The sequence below is a fragment of the Artibeus jamaicensis genome, unplaced genomic scaffold, assembly GCF_021234435.1.
Source record: "Artibeus jamaicensis isolate MK-2021 breed Jamaican fruit bat unplaced genomic scaffold, CSHL_Jam_final contig_3126, whole genome shotgun sequence".
NCBI lineage: Eukaryota > Metazoa > Chordata > Mammalia > Chiroptera > Phyllostomidae > Artibeus > Artibeus jamaicensis.
Window position 1 is genome coordinate 20,553,034 of NW_026521723.1, and position 24,378 is coordinate 20,577,411.

At 52.4% G+C, this 24,378-nt stretch overlaps 1 protein-coding gene across 4 annotated transcripts in view; it reads right to left on the reverse strand.

Moving 5' to 3' along the window:
• The window catches only part of MYLK (myosin light chain kinase), a 184,361-nt gene that overhangs the window by 59,447 nt on the left and 100,536 nt on the right, over nucleotides 1-24,378 (reverse strand). For all 4 annotated transcript variants that reach the window (XM_037132246.2, XM_037132229.2, XM_053663093.1 and 1 more), the window contains 3 exons: nucleotides 23,080-24,242; nucleotides 15,369-15,485; nucleotides 6,288-6,374 (listed from right to left, as the gene is read on the reverse strand). In XM_037132246.2, coding sequence (XP_036988141.2) covers nucleotides 6,288-6,374; nucleotides 15,369-15,485; nucleotides 23,080-24,242 — 1,367 coding nt within the window. The remainder of the gene's footprint in view (nucleotides 1-6,287; nucleotides 6,375-15,368; nucleotides 15,486-23,079; nucleotides 24,243-24,378) is intronic.

Here is a 24,378-nt window from a genome sequence, read left to right on the forward strand (position 1 = left end):
TGAACTGATCTGAAGAATCAAATACTTGTTACACGCCTGCTTCAGGCCGGGCACGGAAGATTCAGAGACGGACAGGCCCTGGTGTCTGTCCGCAGGAGGGGAAAGTGCCCCATGGACGCCCGTCCACTACTTTACGAAAGGCCAGCGGCTCTGCAGACGGATAGAAAACGTTGCGGAGTCGGGTGCTGGCACGGCCTCGTCTGCATTTTCTAAAACCTTCTCGTAAGCTCTACTGACGTCTCCCACACAAAGTCCCATGCAGACTCCTCCCAGCTACAACACTCTCACCCTGGCCCTTCTGCTCACGGCCCCATTCCTCTCAGGATGATTCTGCTGCCACGTAACACAGCCCGAGCTGGCTGCAGCTTTGACCCCTCACACGTCGGGTGACACGGAGGAGAGTGAGCTGGCCTCACCTGAACTGGGTCACCTAAGAAAACAAGCATTCCATGGAACGGCCTGACATCAGAGCTGGAAAAGCCTGGGTTAGCCGAAGTAAGTCCCAGATTGGCAGGTGAGGAGAGCAAGGTCCAGCAGGACAAAGGCCTCTGACCAGGCCTATTTGTTCAGCTGGTGATAGAACCCAGACTTTTGGACCCTGCTGTCTAGCACCAGTGGCTATGTGGCTGCACCCTGTGCCTGAGCAGGCTTCCTCCCCACACCCGCTCTGCCTGGGGAGGAGTCTTGGCGACTTCCTCCGGCCTGTGCACTTCTCTCCTGTTCCTTCTCCAAAGGCAGGAGAGGACCTGCTCTGGGGCGGAGGGGTCGATGAAGTTCTGTGAGTGCTGCCATTAAACACCCATCGAGAGGGGAAAACCAGCCATAAAAGATATTGGGGCAACTGACAAAAATCAAGTACAGATGTGGATTAGATAGCAGTGTTGGTTCTATGTTAAAATTCCTGATTTTAATAACTGCATCGGGGTTATGTTCCTAGGAGAGGCATGATGAGATATTTAGAGGTCAAGGGTATGTATGATGTCTCTAATTTGTTCATGAATGATATGTGTACAAGGGGGGACCCCCCCCCAGAAACCAGAATTATCTTCTAGAGGGTGGGCCCCTTTGTAGTACCGGCTTCCCTGCTAGGTGAGCGTTCTAGGAGCCCATCTGTATCAGTGCACCAGCTGCTGGTGTTACGAGATGCCGAGTTTGGCTTCAGTGAATCTGCTTTGAAGACTCTTTGATGGGGTTTGTCCATTTCATGGTGGGTGATTTGTGAGTGCACCTGCCCACACCGTGCTGACTGGCGCGGCCGCTGTGGAAAGCAGTGTGGAGATACCTCAAAACATTAAGTAGGATCAGCAGTTTTTAACCCAAACAGCACGACCCCTGCGCCCCACCCTCCCTATTCACCTGATCTTTCTCTAAGCAACTTTTTCTGTTTCCCCAGATAAAAAAGTCCTTCAAGGCAAACGTTTTGCTGATGTGGAAGAGGTGAGACACAAAATGGCAGAAGCACTACAAGGAATCAAAATCGGTGAGTTTGGAAACTGTTTTAAGCAGTGGAAAAAGTCTCGATAGGTGTATTGCATCAAATGGAGAGTAATTTGAAGGTGACTGACGTTTCAACGTGTAAGGATAAATACATAATTTTTATAAATAAATTCCGGTTTTTTGGGTCCCCCTTGTATCTATATGATGAATGGTGAATATGTGAACATATACATAGTATATATGTATATATATGACCTATTATAAATACATATATAGTTGAATATATGAAAATATACATAATGATAAAACAATGGAACAAATTGTAAATAATTGGTGAATCTAAGTAAATATATACAAGTTTATTCTACTATTCTTGCAACTTTTCTGCAAATCTGAAGTCGTATCACAGAAAGTTATTTAAAAGTTTCCATGGAGAGCATGCAGCGTCCGCCCTGACAGGTCTCGAGGTCCAGGGAAGCTCACCAGCTGCCCCCTCCTTCGCCCTCAGCCGTAATGATGGGCGGGCCTTGGCCCCGCAGTGCGCAGACAGGAGCACTGCCAGGCCTATGCGGGCAGCACAACGTGTGGGGCTCTGAGACTACGGCCAGGCACAGGGTGTTTGCGCCTGGAACACAGCGAAACACAGCGCAGGGCTGGCCTCACAGTTCCACATCTTACTCGCTGTGAAACCCTGGGGAGGAAAATTTTGTTCTCCGAGGCTCAGTTGTGCTCATCTGTAAAATGGGAACAACTCAGAAAGGTGAGAGTTGCCTGAAGTGACATGGATTGAGAGCCTAAGAGGCACGTGCTCAATAAATGCTTGTTCTGGAGGATAAGCAGGTGGTCCTTGGAGCTGTGTACCCTCATGAGATTCATTCTAGCACATTGCAGTTTCTCCCTCCAACATGTTATCATCCCTCTACAACCAAGCCACACTCTCCTCCCAAACGGGACCAGAGTCTCCCATATCCCTAAATCTCCCCACACAACCCCATCCACACTCCTGTACTTGTGAGTTGGGGTCTCACGGATTCACACGTTCTTCTGTCAGTTTTCTTCCACCCCTGTGGCCATGCTCCCTGGGCTCTCAGGCCACAGCGCGGACAAGTGCTGTCCACTCACACTGACAGCTCACTGCCAGGACTGGACGTGGCAGCTGTGGTGGGGAGGGCATGCAGAAAAGGATCTGGCCACAGTCTTTAACAAGAAAACCACTCAGCCTGCCCTCGGCCACTGGCAGGAAGGATGGGTGTCCTGGTTGGATTAGGTACTTCCCAGCCCTCAGCAAAATGAACACACATACACAGCCAGGCCACTCCGGGACACGGGTCCGTGGGCTTTCTGACGCGATCAGCGATATCTGGGACTGGGGGTGGAGATGCTGAGAGGAGGAAAGCAAGTTGCAGAGGTGTGCAGATTGCATGCCATAATGGCATACGTAAATATGCCAATATTGCAGCCTTTCACAATGTACTCGATGTATTTCGATATTGTTTATAATATTTAAACAAGAGTGCAGGTATACACAACTTATGTAGTTAATAAAGAATACAAACTAACCCCCACTGAGAAAAGAACAGCAGTGCAGACCTAAAAGGTGCCCCCCTCACTTCTTGTCTCTGGGAAACTGCCTTCTCAGGGGGAACCAGGTTGGGAGGAGTCTGGGTGGGTGGGCCAGCAGAGGAATTCCAAGTGGCCACTGCTACTCATGGAGGCACATTCCCATTCTTTTGGGGGCAAGATGTACATCTGTAACCCTAACGTGAAGGCTCTCCACGTACAGCAAAATTCCCCGTCAGCACACAAGCAGCGTCTGCTAAAGTCAATCCAGTCGCGAAGGTGTTCATTTTCTATAGACATGGGGCACTTTCTGACAGCCCCACACCCGCCACCAAGCGCAGTGCGGACTGAGCCCCTTTCCTGCTCCCTCTGGAGGGGTAAGAACTGAAGCTTCCAGCCTCCCCACTGCGGAGCAGAACATCTTGCTCCCAGGGGCACGGGCGGTGACTGAGATACCCTGAGGACTGGGCCCTGGGGTGTTCACTCTTACTGGAGGCTGTAGAGGAGACCCCTCTGCTTCTCCAGACCAGCAGTACAGGGCCCTGGGCTTCCCTCCCAACAGCTGGTCTCCAGCCTGACCAACTGCACACTGGAATGGCCCAAGGGCTTAAACAGACACTAAAGCCCCAGCAGAGTCTCATTTACTTAGTCTGGGGTGCAGCCCAGGCCTCGGCGATTTCACATCTCCCCAGGTGAGTCTGACGTGCAGCCAGGGCGGCGAGGCCTGGCCCTAGAACTGGATGATGACGACGTGGAGTTTTCCACCCCCCTCTTCTCCAGGGCAGAGAGCCCGGGCCGGCTGCTCACTGTCTCCAGCTTGTATTTCTCTTTCCCAGTAATCCTTCCACCCCATCTCACCTCCCTCAGGACCTCCCTGGAATGGATGGACCAGCGCTGAGAACAGGAGGTGCTGACCTGCCAGCTCAAAGCCCATGCAACCCTGCTTGTTCCCAGAGGACCAGGGACGACCAGCCAGACCCCTAATTCACAAGTCCTTGAAGCTCTTCTAAGATCCTGCATCTCTTCTGCTCACATTTCCCATAACCAATAGAGCACAGGCATAAGACATCCTTTTGCAAGATAAAAATCATTAATCCACGTTTACTAGGTTTTTCTTAGAACTGTTTATGCACTTCCAACAACTCATTAAAGATCCACTCTTGATAATCCGAGGCAGACCCAACATACTGAAGGCTGAGCATCCCCAACGGCCTGGCTGGTGTAGTGCAGGGAGCCCAGACTCATCACTAGGAAGGGAAATACAATGCTTTGAGAAGAAGAATAAAACTAAGTCACAGAACACTGTGTTGTAATGGAAAGAAAGAAACTGTCTTCGAATTAATCAAGCTCAGTCCCTTCCCTCTATTAGTATGAGTATTTAAAAGCTTATCTTGTTTGTATTTTGAACACAGAAAGAGCCTGTGAGGAATGCTCAAAAATTCCATACCCTCTGTCAAGACGGGAGGATTCAAAGCATAGTTCTAACAAAATCAGAACAAGAATTAATCAGCAGGGGAAGCCAGGCCTGCCGCATTAAGACTTTGTGGACTCTGTACATTTGCCTTCCTTGGCCGCCTCCTCCACTACAGAAACCACTGCCCCCCCCCACATACACACATACAAATTACGAGGCAGGACCCCCCCAAAATTGGAATTATCCTCTAGAGGGCAGGCCCCTTGTAGTACGGGCTTCCCCCACTAGGTGAGTGTTCTAGGAACCCATCTGTATCAGTGAACCAGCTGGTATTGTTGTGAGAGGCTGTGTTTGGCCTCCATTAATTTTTTTTTTTTGAAGACTCTTTCTGCTTGTTTGCCCACTTCATGGTGGGTGATTTATGAGTGCACCTGCCCACACTGCGCTGAGTGTTCAGCAGCTTTTGACTAAAAATAGCATGACCCTTGTGCCTCACCCTCCCTATTCACCCGATCTCATCGCGAGCACCTTTTTTTTTGTTTTCCCCATGAAAAAGTCCTCAAAGGGAAATGTTTTGCTGATGTGGAAGAGGCAAAACAAAAATGGGCAGAAAGCACTAAAAAGGTATCAAAATCAACGAGTTCAAAAACTGTTTTCAGCGGTGAAAAGAAAGTCTCAATAGGTTACAGGCTCGATCCCAGTCAGGGCACATGCCTGGGTTGCGGGCCAGGTCCTTACTGGGTGCGAGAGGCAACCACACATTGATGTTTCTCTCCCTCCCTTTCCCTCTCCCTAAGAAAAGAAATCAATAAAACCTTAAAAAATAGTTTCAATAGGCGTATTGCATCAAATGGAGAATACTTTGTGAATAAAGTTTAAACATGTAAAAAGAAATACACAATTTTTATAAATAAATTCCAGTTTTGGGGGGTTCCCCCTTGCATATTCCCAATTGGGTTGGTATAAAGATGAATACATTGATACTATGAATTAAAACATTTTCTTTGACCTAAAGTTTATTTTTTCTTCTAATTTTATAAGATGTTCGGATTTTCCTGGGCCTGTGAAAGCACCGTGGACCCTACGTTTTATGGCTACAGGTAAGTGGGCCCCAGGGGAAGCTGAGACCCAAGAGAGGAAGAGTGAGCTAGTGTGCAGTCACGAGAGAACTCAGAGTGCGGGGGAGAAGGCGACCGCCCATCACCAGGACAGTGGGAAGAAGACAGTCACTGGCAGAGGGAGGAACTGAGTGCGACGGGAGCTCATAGGAGGGGGATTGCTTTCAGATGGAGCAAGGACGACTCCGAGGTCAGGTGGCTCTTCCATGGGAGCCTGTCCCATGAGAGAGGTGCCAGAACAAAGGTGTAAAGGAAGGAACACAGGGATGTCCAGCATACACTGAGGAGCTCAGTTTGGCTCCAGTATAAACTAGGAGTACAGGAGATGGGGCAGCACTCAGAAAAAGGAGCTTGAGGTCAATGTCAGAACGTGCGTGTACTCGTGTGGCAGGTGAGCCAGGGCAGGCAACACGGTGTGAAGGGTTCACTTGTGTGAGCCATGGGCTCCGGGGGGCTGCTGGGCACTCCAGCCAGGAGTGAAAAGGTCAGAGCCCAGTTTCAAAGGTCTACCCACCGGCAGGAAAGGCTCGCCCGGGAGAAGCTCTCATGGGTGTCATGTGAGAAGTAGAAAGGACACGGGTGTAACTGAGGGCAGATGTGGACGTGCCCCCCGCTGAGGCTGTGGGCAGGTCGGGGGAGACGGGGTGCCTGAGAAAGGGCCAGTGGCTCCATCTCCGGGAGTTCACGGGGCGATCGGGTGCAGGCCAGGCACCCCGATCAGTCCTGGGGTTGCCTAGAAAAGCTGAACAAGTACTTACTCTCTGTTCCCAGCACAGGAGGAAGAGAGCTCTTGGGCCTCCGGGCTTTCATCTCGGGGGCCTTGGCATTCTCACTGGCAGGAGCATCTGGAACAAAACAGGTGACCACACACATCAGTCGGCAGCTGCCCAAGGAAACAAGCCGAAAAGGCATCTCAGTGAAAATCCCACCCCAACCCAAATGAGAGCTTCCTCCCCTTCCTGGCCCCACTCTGAGGCCTTCAGTGCCTGCTGGGCAGCCTGCGCCTGGCGCCCCTGGGACCTTCTCCCACGAGACCACCAAAGAAGGAGCGCCGCTGCACTGGGCCTTATAAATCAGGCAGAGAGCGCAGTCGCCTGGGCAAGATGGACGGACAGGCTACCCTGGGAGCTAGTTAACACTTTCCCCTCCACGGCAGGCCCCTGCTGCCAGCAATCGCCTCACGCAGCACAGGAGGAGAGTCAGCGCCCCTCAGTGCACCTCTCCCCATCCTATCCCTTCCTGGGTGTTGACTGGTGCAGGGTAAACATTATGGATCTCCTGAAGTCTGCTCTGTGTGGAGAGGTCTCTTGTACAGAGGAAGGAGAGAACAGGGAGGGTCCTGCCCGTGGGCTCACGGTCTGGAGGCAGCTGTGGCCTCTGATTCTTGGACTTCCTTCTACAGATGGATGCTGACCATCAAACCTCCACACCTGACCGAGACCTGTGAGCAGGTGGCCGGCATGCCTCACCTGCTCCGGGGCTTCCAGACCCCTCCCCACAGGGGACCCAATGAAACCCCATGGCTGCAGCCTGTGGGCAGAGCTAAAATGCTGCGAGATGAGCGCACAAATCCTCAGGCCTCTCTTCCACCTCCCTCTTCCTGGGAACGCACACCATGGGTGACATCAGGGAAACCCTCCTTTGTCAGGGCGGCAGGTAGCATCGCCCTGCGTTGGGCCGAGGTGGGCCAGAGAGGCCCTCACGGGGCCCTGAGGAGACAGGACTTTGGGAAGTTGAGGGGAAACCACCCAGGGCCTCAGATAAGAAGCAGCTGGCCCGACAGCTATCACTACGCTCCAGCATTTTCCCCACAGGGAACTTTCTTCAGGGTTCGTGCTGTGAGGAAGCCTGCCCATCAGAACCCCTTCCTGTCCATCCTTTTCCTGCTCCCGAAGAGAGGAAGAAAGGAGCGGGCGGGACTTTCCAGCGCAGGCTTCGGCCACATTCCTGTGGCTTCGCCGGGAGGAAGGGCTCTCTTGCTCTCCCCGCCTCCTGGGTGGGCAGTCCTGGCTGCTCACACATGCTCCCTCCTGGGGTTTTAGGGTGGGCACGGGGAGCAGAGAACCAGGGGCTGGCACAGGGAGTCCTGGTGTTCCCATCTGGATGCACTGCTTCTCCTAGAAGGCATTTGGGTCTCTTTCCTGCTCCAGAATGTGGATCTGCCCAGACAAATCCTGCCCACTTCCTATTAGCTGGGCAATCCAGGGAGGAGGCCGGGGGCAGGCATTGTCCGGGCTCACAGCGGCAACAAGGCACAGAGGTCTCCAGGGCTCGCCCAGAACGATACACGTGCCACTACAGGAGTGATTAAGCAGAACTCGGGGCGGCCTGTGACGGGGCTGGGGTTGAGGGAGTGCAGCTGGAGGGATCCTTCTAGGCAGCACTTGAGGCCCAGGCCCCTTTGCTGCCTCCGCTCCCCACTGCACGTCGTCCTTCTACCACATTCCTTCCGTGAGGGCAAGAGGCCCCAGCCAGTGGGCCGGGGGTCCCCGCCGCCTGCAGCCGACACCGCCTGCACCTTGTCCCCTCAGCGGGTGGCTCACACACCAGGGTCCACGTGCACACAGGCAGAGGAGCAGAGAGAACAATGGGAAGAGGATGACTTCATTTTCTCACACTGGGTTTTCCCCCAGGCCTGGTGGTCATTCGCAGCTACAGAAAAATCCTCAGTGCCTATTTGTCAACCTCTGTGTCTCAACCTTGGCTACACTTTAGAAGTACCTGTGCCCAAGTACTACACTCCCCAGATCCTGGGTTAATGGGTCTGGGATGGGGCCAGGTGTCAATATTATCCAAAAGCTCCACATGATTCTAATATGTTGCTAGGTTGAAAACTGCTCTCTCTTCTTAGGCTGTGTGTGTGTGTGTGTGTGTGTGTGTGTGTGTGTGTCTAGGAGTGGGTCTGGGGCTCAGGGAGAGAGCGTATCGGGGACTATTGCAAGACACAGGAAAACCTGTCAGTGCTCCCCTCCATACGGGGCATTAGGGCTCCCAAACCGGGAGCATGGGGGAGGTCCATGCTTCCCTGGTCCGAGGCCCTCCCAACTGTCCGCCTTTCATGACCAGCACTTCTGCCAAGCACCAACAGCAATTGAAAGGTGTGCTGGCAATTTGTTTGTTTTCTCCCTTTTTAAGGACAAGGAGGAGAGGGCAGAACACATATAGACGTTTCTGTGATCTTTGGCTCCAGCGTTCTCTTTGCCATTTTTCTCCTGGCAAGTTCTGGGGCATCAGAGGAGGGAGATAAAAGAAGGATCAGGGTTTTTGTTTTGTCTTTATTGTTTGTTTCTAACTGATAGGTAAACCAAGGCATAAGCAAGTAAACGATGAGAGACCCAGTTTTCCTGGGTTCTTGAAAGAAGGGCAATAGGGCCCAAGATTCTTGCTCTCCTGGCGGGTTGTGCTGGGTTTGCTTCTAAACACCATCAGAGTATGACTGACAGGGGAGGGTTCTCGTTTGCACTCTTGGGATTGTGGGCAAATAACGCCAACTGCCTTGGGTGTCTCTTTCCACAGCTGTACAAAGGGGACGACATTTATTTTCTCTGCCTCACAGTGTTATAGGGCTCCAAAGACAATGCCTGCAACAGTGCTCTGGACGGCAGAAAGATGATCGTTTACTGTTAATCCGTCCCTCCTGTCCACATTCCTCGCCTCCTTCCAGATCTGCTTTAGCACTGCCCACCTTCAGAAAGCCCTCCCTGACCGGCACCCACCACACGTCTCCAGCCCCTGCCTCTGTCCTTGGCTCCTGGGTGCAGGCTTTACACTGACATTTGAGTGCACTTCCCTGCCATGGGCTTTGAGCCTTGTTTTTAGAAGTTCTGTGCATCTTATCTGTCCATGTGGCCACGAGGAAAGGGTTCATTTTCCTTTCAAACCAGGCGCGCTCCTGACTTAGAGCCCCTCTTTCCCCTGCAGCCACCCCCCGCCCCGCTACCACCCCCTGGGGGCTGTGCGTGCACCACAAGCCACTAGACCTCTGTGAGAACCACAGCAAGGAGTGGGCTGGAAGGACCATGTGCTTAATCAAAGCCAGCTTTGTGCTCACACAGCTGCCCAGGGGATAAAAATAATAGTAATAAAAGTTTAAGAGCAGCTTGTATTTTCTGTCTATTTTAATCAGTTGGTGATGAAATTGAACTCCATTTCTAGATCTGGGCCCCAGGGCTGGAGCCCTTTGCTGGTCTGGTTGTGCCCTGAAGAAGCGTGGGGAGGAAGATGGCAGTGGGGGGTGCAGGGGGCCTCCATATAGAGAGGAGAACATGTCCTTATATGGACAATGCCGCATCCCTTCCCTCCCAGGCTATCTCTGGACTCAGCCCTTCAGGGGCATATTTTTTCTTGTCTCCCCCAAGATGCTGGTTCCCTGAGTTCTTACCCTAGGTAGGAGGAAAGGTATAGGGGGGCTTTGGGGGAGGGGGTTGAGTTTCCAGAAGTTCCATGAGGGGTCAGGACAGAGGGCTTGGTCCCCCTCTCTTCCAAAGATCAAGCTGCAGGCTGGTATAACCGAGAGAGTCTCCTCAGGAAACGGCTGCTTTCTGGCTGCGCTGCTTGGTGACCGAGTCCTTGGGAAAGGGCTTGGGCTTTTCTGAGCTGACCTCTTCCATCAGGAAAGGTGAAACGGCACCCCAACAGAGGAGTGACTGGGATGCAAAGTCATCGCTGGCATTTATTGGGTACTTATTTGTGCCTGGCACAATGCTAAGTACTTTGTACGTTTGTTTCCCATTAAACCATACCATTCACCAATATTCAAGTGTTTTTGACCTACTAAAACACCCATTTTATTTAGTTCAAATGAAAACACATTAGTTGCCTGTGATGATATTGAGAATAAATGTGAAAACAGAAGCAGACTTATGAATATGGAAGGACTGAAGCAAAGGAAAGAAGGGTGGGTCGAAATCAGTTCCACCGCCATTAGAAGTGAGCATGGTGACAGTGGGTTGCAGTGTTTAGGAGCCAGGGCTTGGGTTTAAACTCCCACCCAGTTAGTTACTGGCTGTGTGGCCTTTGGCAAAGACTCAGTCTCTGTATGTCTCAAATGAGGCTTTTTTACTATCACTCTACTGAACCCCCTTGAAACAGTTACCCATGAGCTCCAGGTTGCCAAATCCAATGGCCAACACTCAGGCGCATTTTGTTCTACTTGGCAACAGCATCTGATGCACTGATCTCCATCCTTCCTTTCTTCTCTGAAAGACCACCACCTGGCTTCTGGGACATACCTCTCTCTTAGATTTCTTTCTGTCTCACAGGGACCATTCCATCTGTCTTTTTCACAGACTTCTGTCCTGCCCTGCTTCTCAATGGTGGACTCTGCTTCCTCCCCTGCTCCATCCACAGCCACTCCTTAGGGACTTCACTCAATCCCAGGGCACTAATGATCTCATATGTGTATGGCTCTCCAAATCCTGTCTCCAATCTTGGCCCCTGTCCTCAACCCAGATTCATCTAAATGCCTGTCTATGTGACATGCCCACCTGGATGTCTAGTGGGCATCTGACACTTCACATGCATGAAACTCTTGCTCACTCCCCTCCCCTTGCATTCTAATATCAGTAGGTGGTACCATCACCCATCCGCACACACTCCCCACAGACCATGAATTGCTTTTGACCTACCTTTCATTGGCAAATCCTATCAGCTCTACCATCAAAATAGATTATGAATCTGATTATCTGCCACTTCTTCCACTGGAGCCCAAGCTGCTATTGTCTCCTGCATGGACTATTGCAGCAGGTCCCAGAGGTCCGCCTGCTCTCTCTGCCTCTTACCCCCTCTGGGTGCAGCTACCACATGGCCACCTGAGTGAGCCTCTGGATGCTCAGTGTTGTCCCATCACAGTTAGAATAGAACCCAGTTCCTCTGTTGCAGCCCACATGGCCTGGCAGATCTGGTTGCTGGTCCCCCTCAACCTCCTTTCCCACCACTCTGCCCCTCACTCAGGCTCAGCCATCCTGCCTCCTTCCCTCCCTTCCTGCAGGTCTCTGTTCGGATGCCACCCCCTTAGAGGCCTCACAACCATCCTCTCTACAACAGCCTTCTTTTCCCACTACTCCACTTTGCTTTTTTCAAACATGTGATACTGCCTGAAATTTTACGATGTATCTCTTCATCCATATTATTGTCTCCCACTCATTAGGATATAAAATCCCTGAGAGCAGAAACTTGTTTTGTTCACTGCTTTTAACCTCAGCTCCTGGAGTGGGCCCTGGCCAAGTGGGCACTCATTCATTTGTGGAATGAATGACAGTGGGGGCACCCACTGGAATGTTACCTCCCAGCACACACATGCACAGCCCTCCATAGTCACACAGCCCTTGATCTCACCAGCAGCTGAGGCTGGATCCCCTTAACCAGGTGCTGCCTGAGCTGGGAAGGGCTGGATGAGCCAGTGAGGGAGTGGAGGTGTCTTGGGACTTTTGCCTTGGGATTTTGATTTAAAAAGGTCTTTGTTTTCTCATCTCTCACCTGGGTCAGAATAAGTGGGAATGGGTCACTCAGGCCAGGTATGCAAAGGACATCCTAGCAGGAAGGGCTGTTACTAAGGGAGGCCTGGAATTCTTGGAGAGTGGACACTGCCATGTTATTCATCAGAAGGGGGGCGGTACTAAGTTGTGGAAAGGTTCAGGCTTCAGAACAGACACACCCAGGTGTGATATTGCCTGGGTAACTCGTCTCTAACTTCCTGTGCAGGGTGGCTCGACAGGTGTGTGTCGAGAGACACCCAGAGACACTGCATCTCTTGCATACGGTCTGCGTGAGCTAGGAAGGCTGCTGACCCTCACGGAGCCTCGGCTTTCTTGGTGACAAAGATGCTCTGCCCAACTAATGCATAAACTAAAAATGCATAAGGCGGGCCTTGAAGGTCAGTCAGCCTTTTTTCTTCCTGGCTGAGTTTTCTGGCAAGTCCTTACCTACTCTGGGCTTCAGTTTCCTTCTATGGTACAAGTTGATGCTTGCCTCTGCTACACTTGAAAGGAAGGGCAATGTGGCCATAATCAAGAAAGGGCACAAGAGCGCCCCCTTTTCTTAGGGAGAAGACTCAAACAGCATGGTTGAAACACAGATCCGCTGCATCATAAAGGCTACCTCCCTTTGCCTTTACTGTGAGAGGGAAATGGTAGTGTGGTTAATACAGAACAGCCAATGAGCCAAAGTCATTTTATGAGGTCTTAAAATACATCATTACATTGGCCACAGATGTATAGTCCTAATGGTGTTTGGCACTGGCTGTGTGAGCGACAGTGCTGTTGGGAGCAGGGCCCCACTGAGTGGCAGGGGGAGGCCTGCCTGGCGTTGGCGTCAGCTCCCAGCCCCAGGGCAGAGGGACCTCACTGCCCCTTGTGAGAAATGCAGTCCAGAGGTCAGGCAGGCAGCTGCACATGGAGGGACACCGGAAGACTCCACAGTGACTTCCCATAATTTCCAAGGGTACATGGAAATTACCCACGGGGGTCTCTAAGTTAGGTGCTCTTGCCCTGGGAAGAGGGGAGAGCTGAGAAGATCAGGAGACAGACCAAGGACAGGAAGCCTATTCAGTTGACCGGAGAGCAGGAGGGGAAAAAGTGCTGAAAGTGGGAGGGGAGGGCTAAGGAGTCCATCACTAATTTGCCCAGAGGTGGTTCTTGCTGAGAAAATAAAGCCAAAAGTGGCAAGAAGCCCACCTGCATGCAGGGCGCCAATATATCTCCACATAGGGCAACGGGGAAAAGAGAGAGTGTGGAGGGGGTGCCCTTTGTCTCTTGGAAAAACCCAACCCAACCCAACTGACAGTCAGGTCTGTGGTCTCTGCTGGTCTACCTCAGATTCCTTTCCTCCTCTTCCCCAAACACCCAGCTCCCAATCTGCAGCCTGAGGCCAAACTCTGCAGAGGCCTCTTTCAGGAACTACAGATAAATAATCTGTAAAACAATCTAGATTAATGGAGAGAGCAAGAAAATAAACTAGAAGGAGCCCAATTTGTGGGCAAAAAAAACCCCCAAAAAACAAAAAAACCCATAAATTGCAGAATGGATTCCCCAAAACTTAAAAAAAAAAAGAATCCCCAAAGTATTCTGTAGGGGGAAAGGAAATTGTATTTTGAAACAAAGTTTGGTTTTAACTATAAACCATTTGCTCTTTCTCAAAAAGGTGCTGACATTTTGCAGATAAGGAGAATGAACTGCTGTCCTGCCTTCAGTGTAAACAGGCCTCAAGGAGGCTGGGGACTCAAAAAGCAGACAATCTCATTAGCAAGATGAGCTTCCTCCTAGATTCGCTAGAGCCAGCAGGGGTCCCACCTAAGTAACCGGGGCTGTTGGCAGTAAGCTTCTGGGGTCAAGTTCACAGAAACACCATTTTTTTTTAAACTGCAGCACCAGTGTGGAGAGAAGCAGTATCTGCCTGGATGGGCGACCGCCCGGGTCACACACAAGAGTAACCAGCAGCAGCAGACCCCACGCAGAGCCTCAGAACATGGGTTTCAAGCTCCCTCCTGAAGCGACCACACATCTTAACCATCACATCCGTTCCCTTAGGCTCCGAGCCCCTGTGGCAAACACATTCACAGAATTTGAGGAGGATGCATGATATTTGACGCTTTTAGTTTAGACTGTTGGCTGTTGACAATTTAATTTGTGTTGCCATCGTGTGTACTTTTTAAAAACAGTTTTCTTTTTAAGACTCTCCTTTCTTCTCTCCTGTTTATTATATATAGTAGATCTCAGCTTTTGTGACCAGATAATCAGATGATAAAATCTGGAATGGGAACAAGGATTCTATGTCTTATGGAATAACAACAAAAAAGGTTAGAGTTCTGGACCCCAAGTGATCAGATTCAGCAGTTAGAACAACAGAGCTGGTCTTCAAGATACCTTCTTTGATCACTAGTGTTTAGATAGTGTCACTCAAGGTTACTAGCCAGCATTTCAAGGGCAAGAAATTGTTTTCCCTAAACAACCTCTTAAAACAGTTGCAAACAAATAACAAAGTGAAAAGGAAGGGCACTGGGCTGCATCCTGAGACAGAGTTCTAGCTGGGGCTCAGCCCTGAATGGGCCGGGAAGCCTCACGCAGCTTGCCCTCTCTGAATGGCCTCGGTTTTCTGCTCTGTGCAGTGAGGGTGGTAGCCTAGAGCAGCCCAAGGCTGCTTTACTTCCAAGTCTCGAATTCTAAACCGCACACAGAGGGGAGAAAGAAGAGCATGCGTGTACTGCCTGCGTGTGTTTAGGGCAAATCCCAACTCCTCACAGGTTGCTCTTGCCCCTCATCACAGGGAAACTCCACTCAGACCTCGCAGGCCCTTCTGTCCCCACATGTCCCCTTCTGGCCCTTCTCTCCCTCTGCTCTTTCCTCCTCTGAGAGGCAGCGCTGTCCCCTCTGCAGAAATACACAGCCCCGACTCACCTCCTCCATGAAGTCTCCCCACTTGGACCCCACTGTGCTCCCTCCTCCTCACGGGTCTGTCCTGCCAGCACTGACGTCTGTTTGCTGCGGCTTGTAAAATACTATGCTGTCATTTTCCTGTGGGTGTGTCTTTTCTCCTCTTGCCCTGTGTCCAGCTTCCCTATTCAGCAGGGTTCTGCGGGGTGGGGCCAAGACCGGGGAGGGGCAGCAGCAAGGTGAGCAGCTTCTCCTCCCGGCCAGGAGTGGGGCTGAGGCCACCACACAAGGCCCCCACATAGGGCTCCCCTTTCCCTCCTTGCCGTGCTTTTGCTAAAGAGGGCTTTATACCCACAAGATGCCTTGGCTAGGCATGGCAGCCTTGGTTGCAGTCCTGCTCAGGTATGGTGGAGGGGGAGGGCGTCTGAGAAGTGGGGCTCTGTGTGATGGTGAGGGGTGGGCACCACCTACCGTCCACAGTGACTTGGCAGGAGCACTCAGCCTGGCCGGCATCATTCTTGGCTACACACTTGTACAAGCCTCTGTCCTCTGGCAGTGCCTTCTCGATGGAGACGGAACACAGGGAGCCTGGAGAGGAAGAGGAAGACCTGTTGAGTGGACCAGGTGTGGGCCCGATAACTGCCCTGGAACCCGAAGCACAGTAGGCAGGTGTCATTCACGTGGGCAGCCTCCGGGAGCCCAGGAGTCAGAGGCCCTGTGGGGACCAACCCCTTCACACACCACAGCCAGGGCATGTTCTGCTGGTAATGCAGGTCCAAAGTAACCAATCCTTAAATATACTCCCTCCTGGTACCCCCAGTCCCCCTCCAGAGAGTTCTCTTATGCAGACAAAAAAACCACACGGAAGAAGAAGAGGAAATAGTCTCTGGCATCTAAAACAATGGAGGAGCAGAGGAACACAGGCCGCACACTGGGGCATCACCGAGAGAGGTAAGCAGTCGTTAGGCACCACTTACCGGCCTGTGTCAGGGGCAGTGGTAGGTGAGACAGCTCTGCTCAGTTTAGCAGTGATTATGGGGTGCACCGTAGAAAAAAGTTTTCAGCAAAGAGGTGGGTGGGGGCGGGCAGGAGTCCTTGTTCAGCGGGGCACTGGCCCGTGGGAAGATCTGTTGGGAGAAGGTGGCTGCAGCCTGGGGCCCTGGAGCTGGCTTTCAGGAGTGGTATCTGAGCTGAGAATAGTGGCCAGTGAAGGGCACTGGTCTGGGAGAGGGCGCTTTGGAGCTGTCTCCCTTCAGTCCCGGGTCTTTTGGTCACCTCAGAGGGATTTCTATTCCCACGGACCCTCACCGGGTCTGTCTGTGCCCCCACACATCCTTCTGGTTGGGTGGGGTTGGAAGGCGGGAGGAGGAGCCGGGCTGGCCGTGCACAGGAATCTGGGGGCTGGTCCTTACCCATCCTGGGTCTCTCACCGACTGGCCAGATCTTTCTCTGGGGGACCCCCTGGTGGAGTCTCCCTTGAGGTGTAGGAGGGGCCGGCTAAGGACTGGGCCTGCTGGGCCAAGCAGGACCCTAGCTCCTGCCTTGAGACATTCAACAAGCCAACAGCATGATGTCCTGCCCAAAGCTGCCCCTGCTGCGGGGGAAGCAGTCATCACCCAAGTAGGGGGCGGAGCCGAGCAAATGTGCGTTGGGCTGCCTGGAGCCGCTGGCTTTGGCCACCTTCCTCCCCCCAGCACTGCCTGCCACTACCCATGCGCCCTGGGTGGGCAGAGCTGTGTGTATCCCGCCCAGGTGTATGTGTGGGTGCACGGCCAGAAAGAGGCTGACGGGCATGACTCTCAAAAGGCTTTTGATCTAAAAAGTACCCTCACTTCAATCAGACAGATGCACAGATTTGACCAACAAAAACAAGGATGTTCGGAGAGGGGAAGGATGACATGAGTTCTGCCCGGAGAACCTCACTAAGGCTGCAAGAGAAAGCTGCGTTGTAATAGTACCCTTTATTTCCTGGGACCTGGGTATGCCTTAGAGAAACCTTGGTTCTTGTTTATATTCTCTCTCTCTCTCCCTCTCTCTCACACCCTGAGCCCTTCCTTCTTACCCCAAGGTGCATTCCTTCTCTCTCTCTCTCTCCAGAGCATGCCTGTACCTTTCCCCCTCTCATTCCCTCAAGGCCATACCTTTGTTCTCACCTCTAAGCTCCAAGGACCCGTCTTTTTTGCCTCTGTAACTTGTTTTCTGAGCCCACAGAGCCCAGCCAGCTCACCTTTTCTACCTCTGTGATTTTCTAAGTAAACTTCCACTTGTATTTGGGAAAAACAAAAAACTAGGGGAACCTCAGTCCTACTGACCACCTGGGCAGGACGGCTGACCTGCGCCCTTCGCCCCCTTACGCAGACCTTGCCTCTGGGAATGGCCTCACTAGGCTCTTCCACGGCAGAGGCCAGCGGGTCGCTGTCTTTCACTGCATGGACTGAATCTGCAGAAACTGCGACAGAGAGGATTTAGGTTGGATTTTTAGGAAATCCATCCCGAGAACATGAACTGTGAGCCACAGGAATGGAAGAATGAGCTTAACTATCTTCTGTAGAGAGACATGTCCACTTATCTGGGAGGGTAGTAGAAGGCCGAGATGACCTCTGGCCCCAATTTGAGGCTTAGCGGACACGGACCCCAGCTCGAGATTTGCCCTCGGTCTGAGGCCAGGCCTCCGGGAGCACACACCCCTTCCCAGTGCACGGCCCCTTCGAATCCTCGATTGCCTTTTGGTTTTTAGTCCCCCAGCTGCTTCCAGCCTTAAACCAAAATGGCACAAACTGCAAAGACAGTAGTGAGACCACTTGGACAAGTAGAGCGTTTAGACCACAGCCCTTGCCCCCTTACCAGGGAAAGCCAGAGCCGGCAGCTTTTTCAAGCCACTCAAAGCCTGGACGTCTGGCCACATGCGTGGGCTGGAGGAGGGCCCCCAGGCAGGCTTGGAGCCTCAGCTAGCTCAGATTGAAGAATCTGGTATTTCCTGTAGGACAGCTTATTCTTGACCTCCAGAAGAAAAATGTTTCCCAGCATTTTTTTTTTTTTTTTTTTGAGAAGCCTCAGCCTGGTGGGGAATTTTGAGAGAGAGGTGAGGGGGATGGGAGTGGTGAACACAGAACCAGGAATCCGATGAATGGCTGAATGGCTCAGCTAGAACTGTCCCTGGGAGAGCCTCTCATGTCCACGGAGGCTGAAGCTCTCCACCTACTCCTTTCCCGAATGTGAGGGGTACAGAGAAGATGGGGTGTGCGTGGTGGAGGGAGTGGTCGGAAGCCTGGGAGACTCTGCTCCAAGGTGACCCCCAGTCAGCAGGGCCTGGCTCCCCTGGCACATCTGGACGGTGCAACTCTGCTCCAGGTCACCCCCTCGGGGACGATGCCCTGTTTATCACTCCTGACTACTCCCAGCCATAGATGGACCTCTCCTGCACCCTGAGCTCATCTTAATCAGAACATGCCTCTCAAGGCCATTGCTGCAACCTATGCCTGCCTCCCACACTGGCTCTCGGAGGGCAGTGACCACGCATCTGTTGTGAGTATTTTCCCTGGGCCTGGAATGCAATCACGGTCAAGAAAAAATATTTGCCATTCTGAGAATGGCAAAGGTGCATTTCTGCGGCAGGTGACCTGGTAAGATTTACACACAAAAAAGTCATGAATGTTTAATCAGATATAACCTACCATGAAAAAGATAATGTACAGGCACACCTTGTTTTACTGCACTTCACTTTATTGTGCCTCACAGGTTGTGCTTTTTTTTTTTTTTTTTTTTTTTTACAAATTGAAGGCAAGACTCTTTACCAGCAAAAAGATGACAGCTCATTTTCTTGCCATACCACTTACTTTATCACTGTGGTTTGGAACCAAATTTGCAGTATTTCTGAGGTGCACCTATAGTTTCTTAAAGGAGAAAAAAAAACCTTTTAACTCAGAGTTCTTTAAGTGGATTGTACCTACAATGAAAAGGGCTAGAACTGTGCCTCACACATAGTAGACACTACAGAAATCCTTGTGTTTTGTAGGATGAATTGGTACAGCTTTTCAAAAAGCTATTCCAAGATCCCGCACTGAAGGCAACTGAAAATGAATCATCTGACAACAGCAACAGAAATGAACCCTTGTTATTAGACTGGGAGAAATACTTGCCAGGAAAGGAGTCTGGCCTGGGGACAGAAAACGAGGCATAAAGATGGAAGCCCCTCTCAGGGGCAGCAGGCCTTGGCTCACTGGCCTCCCGCCCCCAGTCTGAGGCCTGGGGAGCGCGGCTGCAGCCCCGGAGGGCAGCCCAGCACTGGAAGTGAACACCAGGCCCCCTGCAGCTCTGGGGGTTGCAGGGAGAGGAAGGGCACCTCCACATGTCCTTCTGAGAATTAGTGGACACTCCAACTGACCGGACTGCCAGTACGCCTCCTCTGCTCTCTTTGGCACTAATCGGGGTGGAAATAATCTGTTTCATGGGGGCCTGCAGGCTACAAGCCCTATCCAAGTTACAGGTTCAGGGAAGGCCTTCTGAGACCTATAAACAGAGCATCCACCAGCAGGCGGTGCCCCAACATATATGTTCCTGTGGGGGGAGGAGAGCACAGGAGTCTCTCATGGCCACAGGCTGGTGTCACCAGTGTTGGAAGGCATCCTGGAGGAAGTGAGCCTTGATCTTAGAAGAAAAGACAGCGCAGGGTTCAGTGCAGTGGAGCTAGAGGAGTTCCAAGCCAGGGAGGTTGGGTGGAGAGGATGCTGTGGGGTGTGAAGGGCCAGGAGACCTGCATAGCCACCCCCTCTGTCTTCTGCTACAAACCACCTCAAACCACAGCTTCCTTATTTCTACTGATGCCTGCAGTGTGACTCCAGTCACCCAGGCACTGGTGCTCAGTGGTCATCCCCTCCTTCCTCTTCTTTACTGCTCTACCTCTACCCTTCGAGGCCAGGCAATAGGTTCTGTTCATTCTGTCCTGGCTTCCTGAACTGGTTACTTCCTGTCTGTGCCCACGCCCACCTACCTTGTTAGCTCAGGTCTCCCTGCCTTTCTCCCAAACCTCTTCAGTAGCTTCCTGACTTGTCTTTGAACAGAGTCCATCGAGTCCCCTAACCCCAGTTTTGTGTGCATTGCTCTTCATTCTGAACTCTTCCGTGGCTCCCTGCTGCCTTTGGAATAGAGTTCCTCAGCATGATACAGGGTGGAATGAGGCCACGCCTCCCTTGACAGCCCAGACTGCTGTGAGCAGGTCTGTGTCCGTTGCTGCTGTGTCCCTGCCTGGGAAGGCCATACCTTCCCTCTTCCTGGCCGGGAGCCCTGGCCTACCTTTCAGGTTCTGATTTAGGCCCAGCTCTCTTCCCACAGTGGCGCCAGCACTCAGCTCCCTCTCCTTCTCCCGGAAGCTCATCATAGGCTCTTGACTGGGAGAGTTTACTCACCGTGAGTGGGCCTCTGCTCTTTCTACTGCCAACAGACCCACTCACACCTGCAAGAGGGCCCTACTCCCTGCAGTGGGGCCTCCTGAAGTGGTCACTGATACCACTTTAAGGTAGGCTTTCTCCTGGATCCGTTTAACCCAGGATCTGAAGACTTGGAGAGTGGCGCTCTGAAGAAGGGATGGACAGAAAGAAAGTGGGGCTGATATTCCGAGACGAGGCACTTTCTCGACTGTGGCGAGATGGACGGGCCTGTTTCAGAGTCTACTTCCTCCGCGGCAGTGGAAAGAGTAGAAATTTGGCCCGAGCGCACCACCAGCCCTTCAGCCTCGTGGTTCTTGCTGACAGTGCTGAGGAGTAGCCATTAACATTTTTCCTTGCTAGACAATGCTCTTGGTGAGCTAATCGATCATGAAAGTTTTCTCAGCTGCACCAATATTAACTTGGTAATTAACTAGGCTAACAAGAATTAACTTGGAGGTAACGTGTCACATTAACTTCAAGATAATGTAGTCTAGGCATCAGAACTGCCTCATTCAAATCCCAGCTCTGTTACTAAGGAGCTGTGCAAACTTGAGCAAAGTTCTTAACTGGATGGGCAGTATAGTCGTTGGAGGATTAATGGACTGGAAAGTGTAAAATGCCTAGGACAGTGTTGGACACGTGGTGTTCAATAAAGGCCAGCTATTCTTATTTTCCACAGGAGAATTGCAAATACTTAGAATAGCTTTTAAAGTTGGATTTGGGGCTATCTCCATAATCACCTCCCATCGTCCCCTTCCCAGTTTCTCTCTATCTTCTCCTTGTGCTGGCCTTCTTTTAATCATTTCTTCTTCCTCTGCTTTTGACTGAAACAGTCCCTTTCAGATGGTTTCTGGAGGAGACGATGCTGAAGCAGCCAGGTCTCCAAGCCCTTTTACATTCAGTGACCCCAAGATACCACAGAGTCCAGGCGCTCTGGGCAAGAGCGGCCAGTGTCTAATGGCTCAGCTGTGTTTTTGAGACCGGGGCCAAGGTCTGCTTACATTGTTTAGTTGAGTGAATTGTTTACAAGTGGCTGCTGGTAGCTCTGCAGGTTCCGCACAGGCCTCAGAGCAGCTGCACAGCTTTGGGCACTGCCTTCGGCTGTCTGGATGTCAGTCTCCCCGGGTTGGTGCTACTGTGGACATCACATTGTGCAAGCCTGTGTGACCACATGTGACCACACATGTCTCAAAGATGTCAGTTGCCCCTGCCCACCCGCCATCCTGCCCGGAGATAACACCACAGGGTAATCTGGGAAATGCTCCTGAGTAAAGTTTTGGGTCAGTTTTACCAAGGACTTCCCATTTGGGAAGGGTGCACGGGGGTGACAGGGAAGACTGTGGCACCCCCTCCCCTGGATGTCTCGCCCCACCGTGGCAATCCTCATGCCGCCTGTGTATGGCAGGCTGAACCAACAGAGGCAGGGGGAGGGATGGAAGGACTTCTGGAGGACCCTGTCCATGTGCAAAAGTTATCTTGTCAATACATTAGCAGAAAATAAAACACTTTTCTCTCTCCTGCCCAATTTCCCCTTTACTACTTCAGCACTGAGGTTCACACGCTCGCTGTTCCAGATGGGCTGCCTGGGACGCAGAGTGAAGAGAGAAGCTTCGTCATGAGCTAAGGGGGCTACTGCTACCTTCAAGCGCTTCATTCTGCATTCGAGGGGGAAGGAAGGAAGTAGAACAGGGGTTCAGGGAAGGGGGGGAGAGGGGTGCAGTCGGGGGACAGGAGGGAGAGCAGCACAGAGTGTGTGGCGTGGTGTTTCTGACATCTCAGCTGATCTCGATTTGGCAGGACCTTCCTCTTGGGCCTCTGCTGTGGCTGATCTCTGCCCCTCAAGGTTAAATGCCCCTTCCTGGGAGCTTTGTACCCTGCCCTGCCCAGAGCCACCAGCAGCAGCCTCAGGCTCAGCCAGACCCTGTTTAGCACTGGCCATCAGAGTGCGGTGTGGGAAGTCTGCTGGCCTTGGAGCTCACACAGGCTTGGGATTTACAAAAACATTTCGAACCAAATTGAAGGTCCAGGGAAAATACCCCTCTCACGCCCTATTGCTTCTCTAGGTATAAACTGCCCCTTCCGAGAACTCCAGACCCCGAAGGGCCTCATATGGCAGGACTGAGAGCCCCACCTCTTCTCCCCACCACCCAAGAATGCGAAACAGCAGCAAACAAAAGTCTCATCCAAATTAGGAAGTGAGCTGCTCTGTCCACCGGTGAGTGTGTGGCACAGGGTATGTTTCGGGTTTTGACTCCCTCACAGGTCCCTTCAGACCCACAAGTTACCAAGACTTCAGCTGTTGTTGACCCCAGTTCACGGTCCCGTGCCGTCCAGTCACTGCGCACCCTTCTCCAAACCAAAATGCCGTTGCAAAAACAACGGTTATCTCTCAGCCCCTCGTTGGCTCCAGCCCCCGTGCTTCCATTTCCAAGCCTGTGAACAGAGCCCTCTTCAAGCAAGAGCTGTGGGGCACTAGCGCAGGCGCCCCATGCTCTGCGGAGGCCGCTGCTGGGGGTCCTGTAAGAGGGTTCTGCTGGGCAGATGCCAAGACCTGGGCACACGCCACAGGACTAGGGACACCACCCCCACCCCCAGAATGGTGGGTGTTCATGGACCCCGAGCAGGGCACCTATCCTGTGAGTGAGGGAGACTCAGAGGTCTGGGCTGTGAGTGGTGATCAATGAGACCGAGGGTCCATGAGCTGACAGTGACCCTCATGCCACAGTCCCTTCCTCCCCAGCCCCTGCTCTCATTACCTTCTTGGGAGAGGATGATGAACTTGGTGGTCTTGAGAGTCTTTCCATTCAGCGTCCAGGTGATGGTGGCTGGGGCATCAGAGGACACCTGGCACTGGAGTAGTAGCTTCTCGCCCTCTGCCACACGGACATCTTGTAGTTTCTCCTTGAAGGCTGGGGCTGTCCCTTGGCTTTCTGATCTTTTTTCATGATCTGTGGCTCCTGAATACTCCTGCTTGCAGTTTACATCATTCTTAACCTCCTTCAGTTCTTCTTTCCTGGCTGGTTTCAGGGTCTCGACTGGCGTGGCATTGCCCACAGGTTTGGGGGTCTCAGCTGGCTTGGCATTTCCCACAGGTTTTGGGGGCTCGGCTAGCTTGTTATTTCCCATAGGTTTTGGGGTCTCAGCAGGCTTGGCGTTGACCACAGGTTTCGGGGGCTCAGCCAGTTTGGTGTGGCCCACAGGTTTTGGAGTCTCGGCTGGTTTGGTATTGCTCACAGATTTCAGGGTATCGGCTGGTTTAGCATTGCCCAAGGGTTTTGGGGGCTCACCAGGCTTGGCGTTGCCCACAGGTTTCAGGGACCCTGAAGGTTGGGCATTGCCCGTGGACTTGGGACTTTCTGCCACCTTGGCATTCAAGGCCTCAGCACTGTTGCTACCATTCTCTGCTGGTAATTTTTTCTTGCTGCCCAGCACTGAGCGAAAATCTGGGGTGGCAGGTTTTGCAGGTAGTACCTTCTCAGGCACTGGGGTCTTGGGAGTCCCCTTCTTGGCCAAGACAGAGCGGAAGTCTACCTGCTGGGGGCTGTGAACCTTCCTCTCTTCCTCAGACACCATCTTTGGCTTCACTTGCCGCTGTAGGTTGGCACGGAAATCCATCTGCTCAGCTGGAATCTCCTTCAGTTCTTCTTCCGACAGGGTCTTGGTACTCACCTTCTTCCCCAGGAGGTCACGGAAGTCCAGCTGCTCCACCTCCTGCTGGCGGATGGCCTCCTCCGTGTGCTGCCGGGTCTCCACACGCCTCTTCAGCAGCCCCCGCACGCCTTCGCCGTCTTCCTCCTCTGGCCAACCCTGCCCTCCTGCTGGCCAGCCAGGCCTCAGGGTCCCGAAGCAGTCACCATCGCCACCGTCGGCACCAGCTCCTCGGCCACAGAGGCCCTCACAGCTGGCAGGCGCCCTCCCCCTGCAACCAGTGAGGGGAAAAAGGAAAATAGCAGGAGGAAAAGGGGCCGGGTAAAAAAGAAACGTCAGGGGAGAGCAAATCTCAGAGGGAGGGAGGGTAGAGAGGAGGGGGAAGGAATGGTGGGGGCTGGCCGGGC